This window comes from Pelobates fuscus, chromosome 2 (genome assembly GCF_036172605.1).
Source record: "Pelobates fuscus isolate aPelFus1 chromosome 2, aPelFus1.pri, whole genome shotgun sequence".
Lineage (NCBI taxonomy): Eukaryota > Metazoa > Chordata > Amphibia > Anura > Pelobatidae > Pelobates > Pelobates fuscus.
In genome coordinates, this window is record NC_086318.1 from 345,900,627 (window position 1) to 345,917,046 (window position 16,420).

At 42.4% G+C, this 16,420-nt stretch overlaps 1 protein-coding gene across 1 annotated transcript; it reads right to left on the reverse strand.

Annotated features, from left to right (window-relative positions):
- Positions 1 to 253: 253 nt before the first annotated feature.
- Positions 254 to 12,091, reverse strand: FBXO5 (F-box protein 5). The gene is made up of 5 exons (XM_063441341.1): positions 11,842 to 12,091; positions 8,446 to 9,145; positions 4,563 to 4,653; positions 3,857 to 4,036; positions 254 to 545 (listed from the first exon to the last, which is right to left on the reverse strand). The coding sequence occupies exons 2-5, from the start codon at positions 9,135 to 9,137 to the stop codon at positions 294 to 296; spliced, it is 1,215 nt and encodes a 404-aa protein (XP_063297411.1). The 5' UTR covers positions 9,138 to 9,145; positions 11,842 to 12,091; the 3' UTR covers positions 254 to 293.
- Between the last annotated feature and the right edge of the window lie 4,329 nt (positions 12,092 to 16,420).

A 16,420-nucleotide genomic window follows, 5' to 3' on the forward strand; every position in this document is an offset into this window, starting at 1 on the left:
CCTTTAAAAACTTAGTGAATCTCTATAAAATATATCACTATTTAAAACATAACTTTTTGAACTTTGGTCAATTTAAAAAATTATTTTTCTTTTTTTTAACAGTCTTAATACTAGACTGATGAATGAATAAAACTGTACCAATGAAAATAGAAATAAATACATTTTGAAACATATATATAAAAAGTTGAATGAGTATTTTCATGTCCAAAAATAAAAATAAATATAAAATATTTAATTTAGTCTTTTTCCCATTTCTACTGGGATGTTAATAGGAGTTCATTCTTTAAGAACATTTAAAGCCTCCTTAAGTTCTGTTTGCTCTTTTTACTCCCAGGAAGAGGTACTGATAAATATCGATGTGCCAGAGGTTTGTTACTTGTGCAGCTCGTAGAAAAGTGATAGTCACAGAGACAGAGTGTGCAAAAGTCACTTTTACAGCTTTCTCTAGTGCAAATGGCTCTATGAAGATAAGAGTCATATTTGGCAGGAGATCCACAGTCTCTACACACTTTAAGGCTCTGGTCATTTTTCAGGGTTTTTGCAATCTGTGATCAAAGGAAAAGAAAGTTTGATTAAAAAGTAATGCAACAACGAAATCAAATTGTTTTTTGTGAAAATAAAAAAATGAATTTATCCTCATAATGACTATTTTTTATCTTTTAGAAATCCCATGTGTTTGAGGTCTTTTGCTGTAAGTTTGTTCCACTGTACTCTCCTATGAAATGCAACCAAAGATATACACACACTTTTAAATAGGGATCGACCGATTATCGGTTTTACTGATATTATCGGCATTTTCTGCAATATCACTATCGGCCAATATAGCTACCGATATTGCCGATAATACCTCCTAGGACTGCCAGGCTCATTACAAGCCTGGCGGTCCTGGGGGGGCCAGCAGCAAGCGCTGACTTACCTTGCCAGCAGCTCCATGTCTAAATCTCGCAAGACCCGCGGCGGCAGAGCGGTGCCACGGGTTTCCATGGCAGCGCTCCGCGCGGCACTAAGGGCCGCGAGATTTACACTGGGGAGCTGGAGGCAATGTAAGTCAGCGCTTGCTGCCGGCCCCCCCAGGACTTAAACCACCGGACCACCAGGGAATACTATATCCCCCCCTCCCTGGTAAGATGCAGGGGGGGGGGGACTAAAAGAAACAAAAAAAACAATTTAAATATTAAAACAAATAATAATTAACATACCCCCCATTTTACACAAATTACATAACTACACAAACACCACACAAACTGCATTCCATACACACACACACACACTACACAAACTGCATTCCATACACACACACACACACTACACAAACTGCATTCCATACACACACACACTACACAAACTGCATTCCATACACACACACACTACACAAACTGCATTCCATACACACACACACTACACAAACTGCATTCCATACACACACACACTACACAAACTGCATTCCATACACACACACACTACACAAACTGCATTCCATACACACACACACTACACAAACTGCATTCCATACACACACACACTACACAAACTGCATTCCATACACACACACACTACACAAACTGCATTCCATACACACACACACTACACAAACTGCATTCCATACACACACACACTACACAAACTGCATTCCATACACACACACACTACACAAACTGCATTCCATACACACACACACTACACAAACTGCATTCCATACACACACACACTACACAAACTGCATTCCATACACACACACTACACAAACTGCATTCCATACACACACACACACTACACAAACACACACACACTGCATTCCATACGCACACACTACACAAACACACACACACTGCATTCCATACACACACTACACAAACACTGCATTCCATACACACACTACACAAACACTGCATTCCATACACACACTACACAAACACTGCATTCCATACACACACTACACAAACACTGCATTCCATACACACACTACACAAACACTGCATTCCATACACACACTACACAAACACTGCATTCCATACACACACTACACAAACACTGCATTCCATACACACACTACACAAACACTGCATTCCATACACACACTACACAAACACTGCATTCCATACACACACTACACAAACACTGCATTCCATACACACACTACACAAACACTGCATTCACTTTACCCACACTACACACACTGCATTCACTATACACACAGCTCCCCTGTCTAAATACACTTCATCCACTACATGTGGCATGTATATTTTGTGCATTTACCTTTAGAAATAGTTTATTTTTTCAAAATGGTAAATGTACAGAATATCGGCAAGTTATCGGCTATCGGCCTGAAAGTTCACAGATTATCGGTATCGGCTCTAAAAAAATCAATATCGGCCGATCCCTACTTTTAAAGGAGGGGTAGAGTTTTCTTCAAATACTCTATATGTATACACAACATTAAAGGGATACTCCACTACCCAAATACAATATAAATGCCACTGTTTAGTAGATATACTCTAAATGAATACATTAATTTAATTATACATTTTTTAATTGGAGTTCTATACAAAAGCATCTTGAAAAAACTGTAGATCTCTTGTCTGCTGCCTTTGCAAGCCCTTCTCTTCTAATCCAGCCCAGACTTTCTATGGTAGTCCTAACACATACTCCCCATTGCTTCTCAATGAGCAGTTTTTGCAAGGCAGGTGCTCTGGGCAATTGCTGCCTCTTGAGATCAGTGCAACTAAGCTAACCAAACCAGTAACAGGATCTGTTGTCTGCTTGAAAATCCAGATGGGCATAGCCAGTATTAAAAAGTGTAAATTTCTATTAAAATCTGAACGGTTTTCCTGGCACTATAGTGGTCCTTTAAGTTGAATTTCAGAGAACTAGGCAATACCCCACATGTGTATCTTAGGGAGCTCATAGTATTAGAGAGGAATATTTTGATATGTCCGTTTTCTTCACAGAGATGTTATTTGGTAAAGTGACATGAGCTTTCTCACCATAATGATCAGGGCCAAATGCTATTTCTAACCCCAACAATGAGCTTTAGTAGAGGACTCCCCAAAGGTGATCAAATTCTGCTGTAGTGGTTTGGATGCCAGCAGAACCCTTGCACCATCCCATGGAAAAAAAGCCAAGCAGTTTGAGAGTTTGGCTGACAGCACTCCGCCAGTGAGCTGGCCCTCCACCGCAGTGCATAGCTCATTGGAAGCAACAGAAGATCCTTGTAGAAGCATCCAGTGGGTCCAGGTAGGTTGTCAAACCTTTCTCAAACATGTTGATTACTTCCCTTGGGAGGTTGCCAGTGGTTAGAATTTTCTGTATGGTTTGATAAATATCTTATGCAAAATGAGAGCTTGCATTTTTTTTTATTCTACTTGGAATGTGGTGAGAACACGCTTTGGAAGCTTACTGGAATTGCAGGAAGCTAACCTTGGAATCAGGAGGCACTAGATTAGGGATCGACCGATATTGATTTTTTAGAGCAGATACCGATACTCTGTGAACTTTCAAGCGTTTACTCACCTCCCAGCAGCTCCTCCAGCTCCCCAGTGTAAATCTCGCGAGACCCGCGGCCGTCAGAGCTGGCCGCGGGTCTCGCGAGATTTACACTGGGGAGCTGCTGGGAGGTGAGTAAACGCTTGCTGCCCGCCCCCCCCAGGACCGCCGGGCTTGTAATGAGCCTGGCGGTCCTGGGAGGTATTATCGGCAATATCGGTATCCCTATTGGCCGATACCGATATTGCCGAAAATACAGAATATCGGCCGATTATATCGGTAAAACCGATAATCGGTCGATCCCTACACTAAATACTGAACTACAAGTGTGCATTGATCTGCCTCTACAAATGAAAAATCAGATAGGTCTTACCTCACTGAATTCTGCATGTCTGCGGTTTGAAGACTCTGCATCTTTGCATTTCTTGCTTGACTTTTTTGTAGACTTAATACAGCAAGAAGCGCTAGCTATTTTTTGAACTGAAGCAAGAGGTAAACGGCCAAGAGAAGAATCACGTGTTGCTGTATGCATGCTAAATTTTGCTTCTTTTTCCTGATTTGAGAAAAAAAAAAAAATATATACATTTAGTCAAATTATTTTGAAAATATGCTAAAGCTGGTACAATCTGGAACCCAAGTAACTGCAATGACACAACAGAATGACTGAGGCAGCTACCGACTGCATTAGAGCATTTTAATTACTACAGAAACTCAATATATGAAAAAAAATTTTTTTAGAAGGAATGGGTGGGCTCCAATTGTATCAAAGAACATCTTATAACAAAAAGAAACACACACTGACACTATAAGACAGCTGAAAATACTTAGTACTGGATAGCCAGTAGCTGTATTTTTTCTAATTCATGTTTTGTAAATATATTTTAATGCCTTAAATACAGATCAACTAGTCATTGCAGAGTGGAAAGTGAGCCTAAATAGTTTATTTTATGTAGCCAGCCCCTTCAATTTCCCAACATGCACTGGAAGGAATATAACAATGCACTTAAAGGTTTGCACAAGTGTTACATTCAGTGTAGCCAGATAACATTTTGAAAAAAATACAAAATTCAAACTCTTACACAAAGTTCTTTCCATGCTGCTTTATAAGTGCTGTAAGCCATGCTGTCTCTGTGCAAGATTTTTTTCCATGTTGTACTCACACTAATGACACTGTAAATAAAAAGGACAGTGCTTAGTGAATTTTTTTTTACAGTATAGCTAAAGCATTTCCAAGTATAGTAACAGTTTAATTCAATAAATGCAGTACTGAGAATTCTGCATACAACCAGACAATCACGTTAAACAAGTTATTTTGTGTTTTTTTTTTTTTTTTAAACTTTCATGGACAAGCTAAGCACGTCTGATTTACCAAACATCATTACTGCCATCTTCTACCTTTTAAATGAGGAAGAGCAACGGGAGCATTCATAAGGAGGAATAAGCAACTTCGCATGTTAATACAAAATGATGCAGCGGCTAATCACCTGCTCACTGGTTTAAAGGGGACTCATTATGCCCAAAACTACTTATGTTCTTTGGAAAGAGCATGAAAGTGTATCTATACATCGTGCAAGCAGATTTACTAGCAAACAGATATGGAAAAGAAAAATAAATAAAAACTATTTAACCCCTTAAGGACACATGACATGTGTGACATGTCATGATTCCCTTTTATTCCAGAAGTTTGGTCCTTACGGGGTTAAAGGAACACTATAGTCTCAGTAATACAAACATGCATTCCTGACAGTATAGTTCTACTAGAGTTATTTAGGTACCTGGCACCACTGTCAGCAAGGTAAAGTGTGTGTGAGATCAAGGATGCCATTTTGGCTTCTCATTCTCTTTTTAGATAGCTTTGCAGTATTTTATTGCATTGTATTGAATAGTTTTAATAGTTTATGAAGTTTTGTTTTCTTATGGTATTCTTTTGGGAGTGGTTTAAACAATCCTCCCTTTTTTAGTTCGTTTTTTTTTCTCTTCTATCCTGGCTCTTTGCTGATCATATTTTATTTGCATATATGATGATATAATTATATTTAGAAGTTTTATTTTATAGAGGTTATATTACATTGAATTTTATGTTTTACTAAAGGACCACTATAGGCACTCAGACCACTTCAGCTTAATGAAGTGGTCTGGGTGCCAGGTCCATCTAGAATTAACCCTTTCTGCTGTAAACATAGCAGTTTCAGAGAAACCGATATGTTTCCAAATGGGTTAAAATCCAGCCTCTACTGGCTGTCTCATTGACAGCCGCTATAGGCGCTTCCTCGCTTCTCACTGTGATTTTCACAGTGAGAAGACACCAGCGCCCATAGGAAAGCATTCTCAATGCTTTCCTATGGACAGGCTGAATCCACATGGCTCGTGCCATGCATTGCGCATTTAGCTGATGACAGGAAAAGGAGGAGAGTCCCCACCGCCGAGGGAGCCCGGCGCTGGAAAAAAGGTAAGAATAAACCCCTTACATCTCCTAAAGCCCGGCAGAAGGGGGGCACCTAGAGACCCTATAGTGCCAGGAAAACAAGTATGTTTTCCTGGCACTATAGTGGTCCTTTAATGTGATTTAGGCTATCCTCTTGTTCTTATGTTATTTTTTTAAGTAATTTTAAGTTATAGGGAATACTTCCCCTTCTCTTTTAATAGTGATTCCTATAAATCCCCCCCTCATTTTTGGTCTGAATATTGAGAGTTGTTTAGACAATCTTTCCCTTTTTGTCCTTTCAGATAATGAAGGTTACGGGTTCATTTCCTCTTCTAACACTTTCCTTATCTAGTTTACATGTATTTTACTAACTGGATAATTATAATTTAAAAATCAACTTAAAACCAATTTAATAATGTCTCTTAAGAATAACCCACAGACTTTATGTCCAAAGATATTAAAGACCTAGCAATTTGGATCGCTATAAAACTGACTGCAGTGGGAGGCACCACCTTAAAGGACCACTCTAGTGCCAGGAAAGCATACTTGTTTTCCTGGCACTAGGGTGCCCTGAGGGTGCCCCACCCCCCCCCACCCGGCTCTGGAAAGGGGTAAAAACTTACCTTTTTCCAGCGCTGGACGGGGAGCTCTCCTCCTCCTCTCCGCCTCCGTTCCTCCCCGTCGGCTGAATGCGCACGCACGGCAAGAGCTGCGCGCGCATTCAGCCGGTCACATAGGAAAGCATTCATAATGCTTTCCTATGGACGCTTGCGTGCTCTCACTGTGATTTTCACATTGAGAATCACGCAAGCGCCTCTAGCGGCTGTCAGTGAGACAGACACTAGAGGAAATAGGGGAAGGCTTAACTAATTGATAAACATAGCAGTTTCTCTGAAACTGCTATGTTTATAAAAAAATTAGTTAACCCTAGCTGGACCTGGCACCCAGACCACTTCATTAAGCTGAAGTGGTCTGGGTGCCTAGAGTGGTCCTTTAAGCTTGACAAAGCTCCAGGACGCGGGGCAAAAAATGTTGCATGCCTAACCCGGTAAACTGCGAGGGAGAGTGCCGGAGTGAGCTACAGCTATCAGTGTGAATATCCGAGAGGACAGAGGAGTTTTACGTTTGAATAAAGTTTTGGAAACATGGTTATCAGCTGGTGGTGAGTGATTTAGTTAATCTACTATAACTCCATGTTTGTGAGTTGCATTTTTTTTAAAAACTTCTTTACTATCTTTTAATGTATTACAATATTGCACTATGTTCTCCGTACTTTTATCTTGTGCAGATGTAATATATTTAGTTTGTGCCAGTATATCTATAGGTTTTATTTGCCAATTCACACGTTGGCGATTGTGCTACACACCTGTGTGGATCACCAATTGTTTTTATAATAAGGGTATTTTAGTGATCTCTTATACACAGTTTCTATTTTATGATACACGTTCTAGATTGTAAACTGTATATAGAATATTTAGTTTGGTCACCAATTTATCAAGTATTTATCTAGGATCTTTTTACCAGGGTTTATTTGGTTTGCTGCATGCCTAATGGTGACACTATTTATGAGCACTTGCACTTTGAATTAGACTATAACGCCATCTTGTTCCATTTCTGCTGTTTTTAAAGTAAAAGGCAAGTTTACTCGCCTTTCTTACAGCACCATGTGGATCGCGTCACGGCCCCTCCCCCGCCGCTCCTTGGTGGAGCTCAAACTTGACAATCTTAGCAAATCCAATGGTTTCCCATAGGAAAGCGTTCAGAGGCTATTGCACATGTGTGGCTAAATGCTCCGCCAGCTGATGTCGACAGGGGAGGAGCAGAGACAGCATGAACCAGCGCCGAAGGCCATTCTAGTTTTCCTGTAAGATGTAGTTCTGGTTTTAAAAGAATATTTTTTTTTACCGTTACACTTTAGTTATGCTGCAAATGAGAGGCAAATGTTAAGGGACACTAAGCACCATTACAGCATTTTGTCAGTTATTATGCAACACATGTATGGCAATGTCAAAGACATTACACTTCTGTGTTGCATAGGAGGAATGTCCTAATTTAGGCCATGATAAAGCGATAGAGGTGGGTTAGCAGGAAGTGGTGGAAAAGACAGTCAAGGTTTTGATTAAGATACAATTTGCACCATAGAGTTAGAGTAGCAGTTAACCAGTCTACCAATACATAATGGCCACCAGGTTGTACTGGATATAGTGCTGACTGTACATTGAAGTATAATATTAAAAAGGTTAATTCTAGAATTCAAAAAGTACAAGGTCTCCCTATTTTATGCTACTGCATCCTAGTCCAGATGTGTACTGTGCCTGTGATGTACGAGAATGCAGAGAAACAAGTATTCAAGCTGTGCTTATATGAAGTGCTCTCCAGACAATTGAGTAGTATCCCCAAGTATATTTTAAACTGTACATTATGGACTATTGTTGAAAGTCCAATTCCATCAAAGTGACAACCTTCACAAGTGCATGTTACATAATTTTTCTTTGTATTTAAGTTACAAAATAAATGTGTAATGACTAAATACTTACTTTATTAAGTCAATTGCACTGAGATGCCTTAGAATTTTGGCAAGTATATGTTTAAAGTCTCTCCTAAAAAGTTCTCCAAGAATATCCATTTGATCCAAACCCATATTTTTACCAATTAGGTTCTCAAGCCCAAAGTTTCCTCTTGAGACTACTTCATCAATAAGATTCCAATCTATTTTTGGACTTCTTTTTGAACTTTTTTTTAACGTGGAACAAACCACTTCCTCAAAGTGAATAACTGGAAATAAACTTGCAGATGTGGCTTGTACAGTTGTTTTGTGTAGTGAAGAGAGCTTTGGTGTCTCGCACAGTGGAGGAATCAAGAAGTTAATATCCTCGTCATTTTGGTATGGAGAGTCATGTAATATGGAAGAGTAACCACTGTCTTGTAAATCACTTAATTCTACATTTTGTGTTTCAACTTCTTTAGACCTCTGCAAATGATTCTCTTTGTTGTAGAGAGGTTTGTTTTCTGTAGCAAAGTCCAAACGTCTTGGAGATACTTTAAGGGGACTGTCTGGTTGGGAACCTTGCGATTGTTCAAATTTTTTACAAGAGTCTTGTTCATGTTTCAGTGGACTGGCTTCCAATTTAGCATTGGCTGCATTTATTTTGTTTGGAGACATCTTTGTTGGCGTTTGATTACTTTTAAAACCACACTTCATTTTGGTACACGTGATGCAAATTGTCATTAATCTATCTGAGAAAAAAAAAAAAAGAATAAATTATCAGCCATTAATCATAATAAAAATATACACATTGTAAACTTCAGACAATAAAGAAGAGTTACATTTGGTTCCTTTTTTGTAAGGTAAAATCCTGAGAACAACCACTAGAGCTCTTTGTATTGCACTTTTCTTGCCAATCCAAACAGTTTGTAAGACAATTTTCCAAGTGGCTTGAAGGAATTATAAAAAAAAATTATTGATTCCTTAGCAAGCTAGCACCCGATATGACCAAGAAAGAGGCTACAATTTTTTATTTACCTTTTCCAGTTCCGAGGCTCCTTAGGCACTGCTTACCTAATCCTTCCACAACATTGTGAAGGCGACATGGCATCTTCCATAATGGTCCAAACCAATGCTCCTTAGAGAACCAATGCATTCATATGTGTGCTTTCGTGTCATGTGACCAAATTTTTCTGTCATTGCCACAGAAACACCTCTAGTGGCTGTCAGAACAACAGCCATTAGATGTGGATTCAAAGGGACACTATAGACACCCAGACCACTTTAGCTCATCCCACTGCACCCACACCACTTCAATGAGCTGAAGTGGTCTGTGTGTCTATAGCAAGCATGTCAAACTCGCTGCCCGCATGCAGGCCCACAATGGACATCTTTGCGGCCCGGCGAGCCGCGAGTACATGCTTAGTGCCAACATTTACCTGGCCGGGGAGGAGAGTAGGTGGATGCGGCGAAGGAGCTCTGTAGTAATGCCGGGCGCCGGAATTTGACATCATATTCCGGCACCACTAAACTGTGCGCGAGGGAGCAGAAAGGCTGAGCTCCCACTGGATCCCAGGGATAAAAACAATAATGAGAGTGTGTGCAAGAATGTGCAACTGTGAGCGAGAGTGACGTCAGCGTTGCAATGGCCGTGGCTGGACAGTGGAGGACCTGAAGGTACACAGAGGCATGCAATGTCACATTCCAATGTGACGTCGACGTACTCCACCTTGATAAAGTTTCAAGTAGCGGGAGAATCCGCTTTGGCACAGGGTGCGGACGGCGCCATATGGGGTATACCAGAGGTCAGACTCCGGAGTCAGATACTGGCAGTGGCAATGTGAGTAGAGTCTTCTTGTTGGCAAGAGGGGGGTGCTGGTATTTAGTAGGAGGTGGATGCTGTTTTTTTTATACTGCACTTTTCAAAATAAATAATGCATAAATAATGAATAATGCTTCCCTATGGGGAGGTCTAATGCGCACGCACAGCCGTTGCCGCCCATGTGCATTAGGTCTCCTGACCCAGCACCGAGGGACATCGGCGCTAGATTCAGGTAAGTAGCTGAAGGGGTTTTTAACCCCTTCAGTGACATGGGATGGATTGATGCAATGCTTTCCTATGGGGAGGGCCCAAATCCTGTGCTGCACTCGCCACGCATGCACATTAGTGGCCTCTCTTCAGTAACAAAAAAACAATATAAATAAAAAAAGAATGAATTTAAATATAGTACATGCAAACAATTTTTTTTTTAAATCAGCATTTAAAATATTACCCTAATTTATATATATATATATATATATATATATATAACAAAAATCCATAACCCAAAACACTACTAATTCTGAATAATTAGAACACAATCTGCCTTTACATTTGTGAAGGTTTAAGCCTTTTATACTTGCTATACAGCAGGTATACACTGAGCAAATGAATTCCCTCCATCCAGTTGGCTGGAGCTGAGGCCATTAATTTAAAATACCCCCGCCACAAAATAAAGCCTTAAAAATAGCATGAGGACTAACATAGAAAACACCAACAAAGATTGGTTTTCATATGTTAAAATGAACGAGGAAAAATATTCAGATAGTACAAGCTGGGGGGGGGGAAAAAGCGCCATTAACCGTCAGCACTTTTAGAGGTAAAAACGCTGCTTTATTCCTCTCCCAATAGTTTAGGGTGACAGACCTGTATAATTAGGGGTCTTGTAAAGTAATATTGAATATCCGTGAGTTTTAATGTAGACTTAAGACGGTACAAGACAGCAACCACCCATCCCCCTCACAATATGGACGAGCAGGAGGGAAAGTTTTGGCGGGTGAGCAGCTATATCCGATACAAAATTTTCATTATCTGGAAATAAATCCAGCATGCTGAGAGTGGGCAAGGGCACATTACCCCTGTATACAGCCCTGGCACTGCTGCCATGGGTATATAATAATGCCATATAGTACTGCATGTGCCCCATACCCACAGCAGGAGCAGCAGGGCTCATAAAACACTAACTCAGTGATACTCACCCCTACATCCAAAAATGAAAGCAGGGCAAATTGTATAGCTCACCCAAAACCCCACATCATGCCAGCATATAGACCGGATTACAGTAATACATAGGGGGTATATATATATTGCCTCATATTCAAGGAAACAATGCAGCTGAAAAGACAGCAAATAAAATATCTATACAACTAAACTGTTTGAGATATATATCAGTTAATTTAAGTAATATATTGTGAAGAAATACCAAAACGTAATTGAATCAAGCAGCCGCCATTACTCTGTGCAGCCAATTACAAGAGGCTTTCTCCCCTTCCCTCCATTACACCCCTGGCGTCATCACAAAATATATATAATAAAAATAATAAAGGTTCTATATGTGCAGTTGTAAGATGATATTTTGCTCTAGTTGCTGAGCTCCCCCTCTCCCCCGGTATTAAAGCCCTCACTTACTGTAGGTCTCTGTCGGTTCTCTCCAGGACGTGGTTGCTCCTAATAACCCGCTCCGAGCAGCGATCACTCAGGAGATGCTTAGCTTATTAAATCTAATAATGAAAATAACGTTTTTTTTTTTTGTTTTTTTTCTATATAAAAGTGGGGTTTAATTCCCCGTGCTGTTTAAAACGTTTTAAAACCTGCCAGCGTTCGAGTTTCCCACAAATGGCGCCAGCCGCCTCTCGAGCAACTTTTTAAAACACTTTGAATTTCGTGTCCAAATTCTGCTGGCCAATCAGAGCGGGCGCGCTCTCCTGGGCGTGGTTTGGAGAGGGGCGTTGCTCTGTGGGATGGATGGCGTTCATTGGCTGCAGCAGCGGTAGGGCTGGACATTTCCTCCTTCACCTGCTGAAGGCACTTCCTACACGAACATACGTGCTGGGAACGTTATGATTTTTCAGGACCGCTGAGCGCCCTCTGTGGGAAGCCGTGCGCGCACACGTTTTTCTTGACTGAGCATCATGGGAAATGTAGTTCACAAAACAGCCTGAAACAAACATTTATGGGTTGTTCTGCTCAGGGCCGTCTATAATATGATTAGGACCCTGGGCAATGCATTTTCTTGGGCCCCCTGGGCCCTGCCCCTCCTATCCCTCCCCCCAATTACGCCCAGTGCGCAATCACACTGACAGACGTACTGGCACATACAGACACAGACAGACATTAAAACATTCACAGATACACACTGACACACAAATATATACTGGCAGATATACTGACACACACAGACACATACACTGACAGACGTATTGACACACACACAGGCATACTGACATACACATAGACAGACGTACTGGCACATACACACAGACAGACATTAAAACATTCACAGATACATACTGACACACACATACACTGACACACAAATATATACTGGCAGACATACTGACACACACACAGACATACATACATACACACACACACACAGGCACATACACTGACAGATATACGGACAGACACATACACTGACAGACGTATTGACACACACACACAGACATACACACAGACACATACACTGACAGATATACTGACACACAGACACATACACTGACAGACGTATTGACACACACACAGACAGACATACACACACAGACACATACACTGACAGATATACTGACACACACACAGACACATACACTGATATACTGACACACACACAAACACATACACTGACAGATATACTGACACACACAGACACATACACTGACAGATATACTGACACACACAGACACATACACTGACAGATATACTGACACATACACTGACACACACAGACACATACACTAACAGAAGTATTGACACACAGGCATACTGACATACACATAGACAGACATACTGACACACACAGGCCTACTGACATACACACACACATACATACATACATACACAGACAGACATACTTACACACAAGCATACATTTAGCCACCCTCCAGGTTCTTACCTTTTCCTGGAGGGCGGTTTCCCTGGGGTACAGTGGCAGGCTGAGGCAGATGGGAGTTCTCCTCTGGAACTCCCCTCCCTGCCATTCTCCTCCCGCGCGGCTGTGCACTCCGTCGGGAGGAAGTGACGTCACTTCCTCCCAGCCGGTACAGGAAGGGGCCCGGTCGCGCTGTTTAAGCGTCACAGCGCCAGACCAGGCCCCTGCTCACACATGCTCCCCGGGTGGCCCTTAGTGCATGAGCCACCCGGGGAGCCTCCTCAGCGTGCGGGCCGGTGCGGCTCTGTGCAGCCGCACCGCCGGGTCCAAGGGGGGCTGCGCAAATCGCGGGGCCCACGGGGCAGCTGCTCTGGGCCCCCCAGGAGCAACTGGGCCCGGGGCAGCTGCCCCGTTTGCCCCGCGTTAAAGACGCCCCTGGTTCTGCTAAACAGTGTACATTGTATACATCCCAAGTGTCCCTGTTCATGAGAGACAGTTCCTATTTTGGGCCCATATCGCTCTGTCCCAAGTGTCCCTGTATAACAGAGTATTGTACAGAGTATTATATAACAGAGCTCCTCAGCAATAATACTGTAGTAATATAACAGAGCTCCACAGCAACAGTACTCGTAGTAAAGTGTCTTCAAAATACAATAAATTTGTTTAGATATCACGTGGAAAGAAGATACATTGTTCCTGTTGTAAATAACATTTTAGTTGTATTAATGGTTATTAGTTAGTAAGTTGCCTAAAATTTCTCATAACAACTCATCTCTGGCAACACTGCTTTTTTGTCCATGTGAACTGATGGGAAGGTTTAGACTTTGGTCAAGTAAATTGCAGAATAAATGGAAAATATATGGGGTAAAAATTACTTTTATTTTTTGTATTTGGATAAAGCATTAGAAAACACAAATACATTGATATACCGTGCAGTCCCCAAGAAGGAAGCTAGGACAATTATTTTCAAATTACCTTTTTAATGCTGACTTATAAATTTGTAAACACCTGCAGCGAATTAAAGAGCGGGCTGTGGGGCCGCTGCCGGCAAAGCCGGATACCCATAATCTCCAGCTCTGAACACACACCTCTCCTCGAACCGGCAGGAGATTTCCCTGATGGCTCTTAGAAATGACACCCAACTCTCACAGCAGCGGTAGGGCTGAACAAATCCTAATACTGTCACACTTACACCATAACTCTGTTACGAACACTCACCATGTCACATTTACACCCCCCACCTTGTAACACTTACCACTTGACTTCACCCTATCACAGTCTCCGCCTGAAGATAGCCATTGTCATACAACGTCACCTTACAAAATTGAAACATAACCTCACCATAAACACAACACACAAAGCCCATAAGCAGGCTTCCTCACACACATCACAATTACTTTAAAAGCTGTGTGGTGGTTGCAGGGCCGGATTAAGAGCCCAGTGGGCCTGGTGCTGATAATTATGATGGGCCTAATTACAAAATCTTATTGAACAAAAACACTAAAACAGTCCTACCTCCTAAGCATCATGTATCTGATGGAGATGATGCTGTAGGGAAACTCATAGGATGCAACTATGAGAAAACACATAGCCTTTGCTAATCTCATGCTTTCATCTTTCAAGTAAACCCATACCCCCTAACAGCAGTGTCCAGTAAAGCAGGAAGTCTATGGATGCGGTAAAAGGGTGGGCTACTGACACAAATCACATAACCAGAATGGCCGAAAGGGCGAACATACACAAAAAGGGGGAATGTCTGTGTCCCTATGTCTTCCAGTCCCTTAGTGTTTGTGTCCCCATGTCACTAGGGGACATTGAGAGACATTGGGACACTGGGAGACATGGGGACACAGATACTAGGGAACACTGGGAGACCTGGGAAATCTGAGACTCTTGGGGACACTGGGTGACAGACACGAGGGGACACGGGGAGACATGGGGCACTGAGACACTGTGATATATAGGGGACACTGGAGACTTGATAAAAACCTGGGTACAGGTCAAAATGTTGCAGTGTCCAATAAACCTGCTTAAAGCTATCACAGTGAGTGCCTGAGATTTTTTCTTTTATACTAGGGGACACAGACACTACGGGCACAGAGACACTACGGGCACAGAGACACTACGGGCACAGAGACACTACGGGCACTGAGAGACATGGCGTGTCCAATAAACCTGCCTAAATCTATCACAGTGAGTGCCTGAGATTTTTTCTTTTATACTAGGGGACACTGAGACACTAGGAGACATGGTCCTGATGTCACTAGGACACTAGGGGACACTTAGAGACATGGGGACACTGGGAGACATGGGGCCACTAGGGACAGTGGCTGGGAGACATGGGGACACAGACTAGGGGCCACTGGGAGACATGGGGCCACTGTGTCCCTAGTGTCTCAGGGTCATGGGCATCCGAATGGGGGGGTAAAGGGGGGTACTTGCCCCCCCACGATTTTTCAGTTTGTGCTGCTATTTTTCGTTTTAGTGTGAGAATACAGTGCAATACCAGCGCTGGCCAGTAGGTGGCGCTGTGAATGGAGAAAGGCAGGAAGCTACAGCTTATCCCTGCCTCTCTCTCATGACTGAAACCGCAGGGGATCAGCACAGAGGCAGCCTACAGAGCAGGAAGGTGAGGGATGGGGGGTGGGGGAGACCGCATAGAGGAAGGTAAAGTAGAAGGAGCAGAAAGGTTCTGCAAGGGGCAGGAGGGGTCAGCAAGGAATAGAAAAGGGCAGCAAGAAGCAGGAAGGGGTCGAAAGGTTTTCAAGGAGCAGGAGGGTAAAGTAGAAGGAGCAGGAGGGGTCAGCAAGGAGTAGAAAGGGTCTGCAAGAGGCAGGAGGGTTCAGCAAGGAATAGGAAGGGGCAGCAGGAAGGGGTAGGGACGGTCTGCAAGGAGCAGGAGGGGTCACCAAGGAGTAGGAAGGGTCTGCAAGGAGCAAAAGGGGTCAGCAAGGAGTAGGAAGAGGCAGCAAGGAGTAGGAAGAGGCAGCAAGGAGCAGGAAGGGGCAGCAAGGAGTAGGAAGGGGCAGCAAGGAGTAGGAAGAGGCAGCAAGGAGTAGGAAGAGGGAGCAGGAAGGGTCTGCAAGGTGCAGGAAGGGTCTGCAAGGAGCAGGAAGGGGC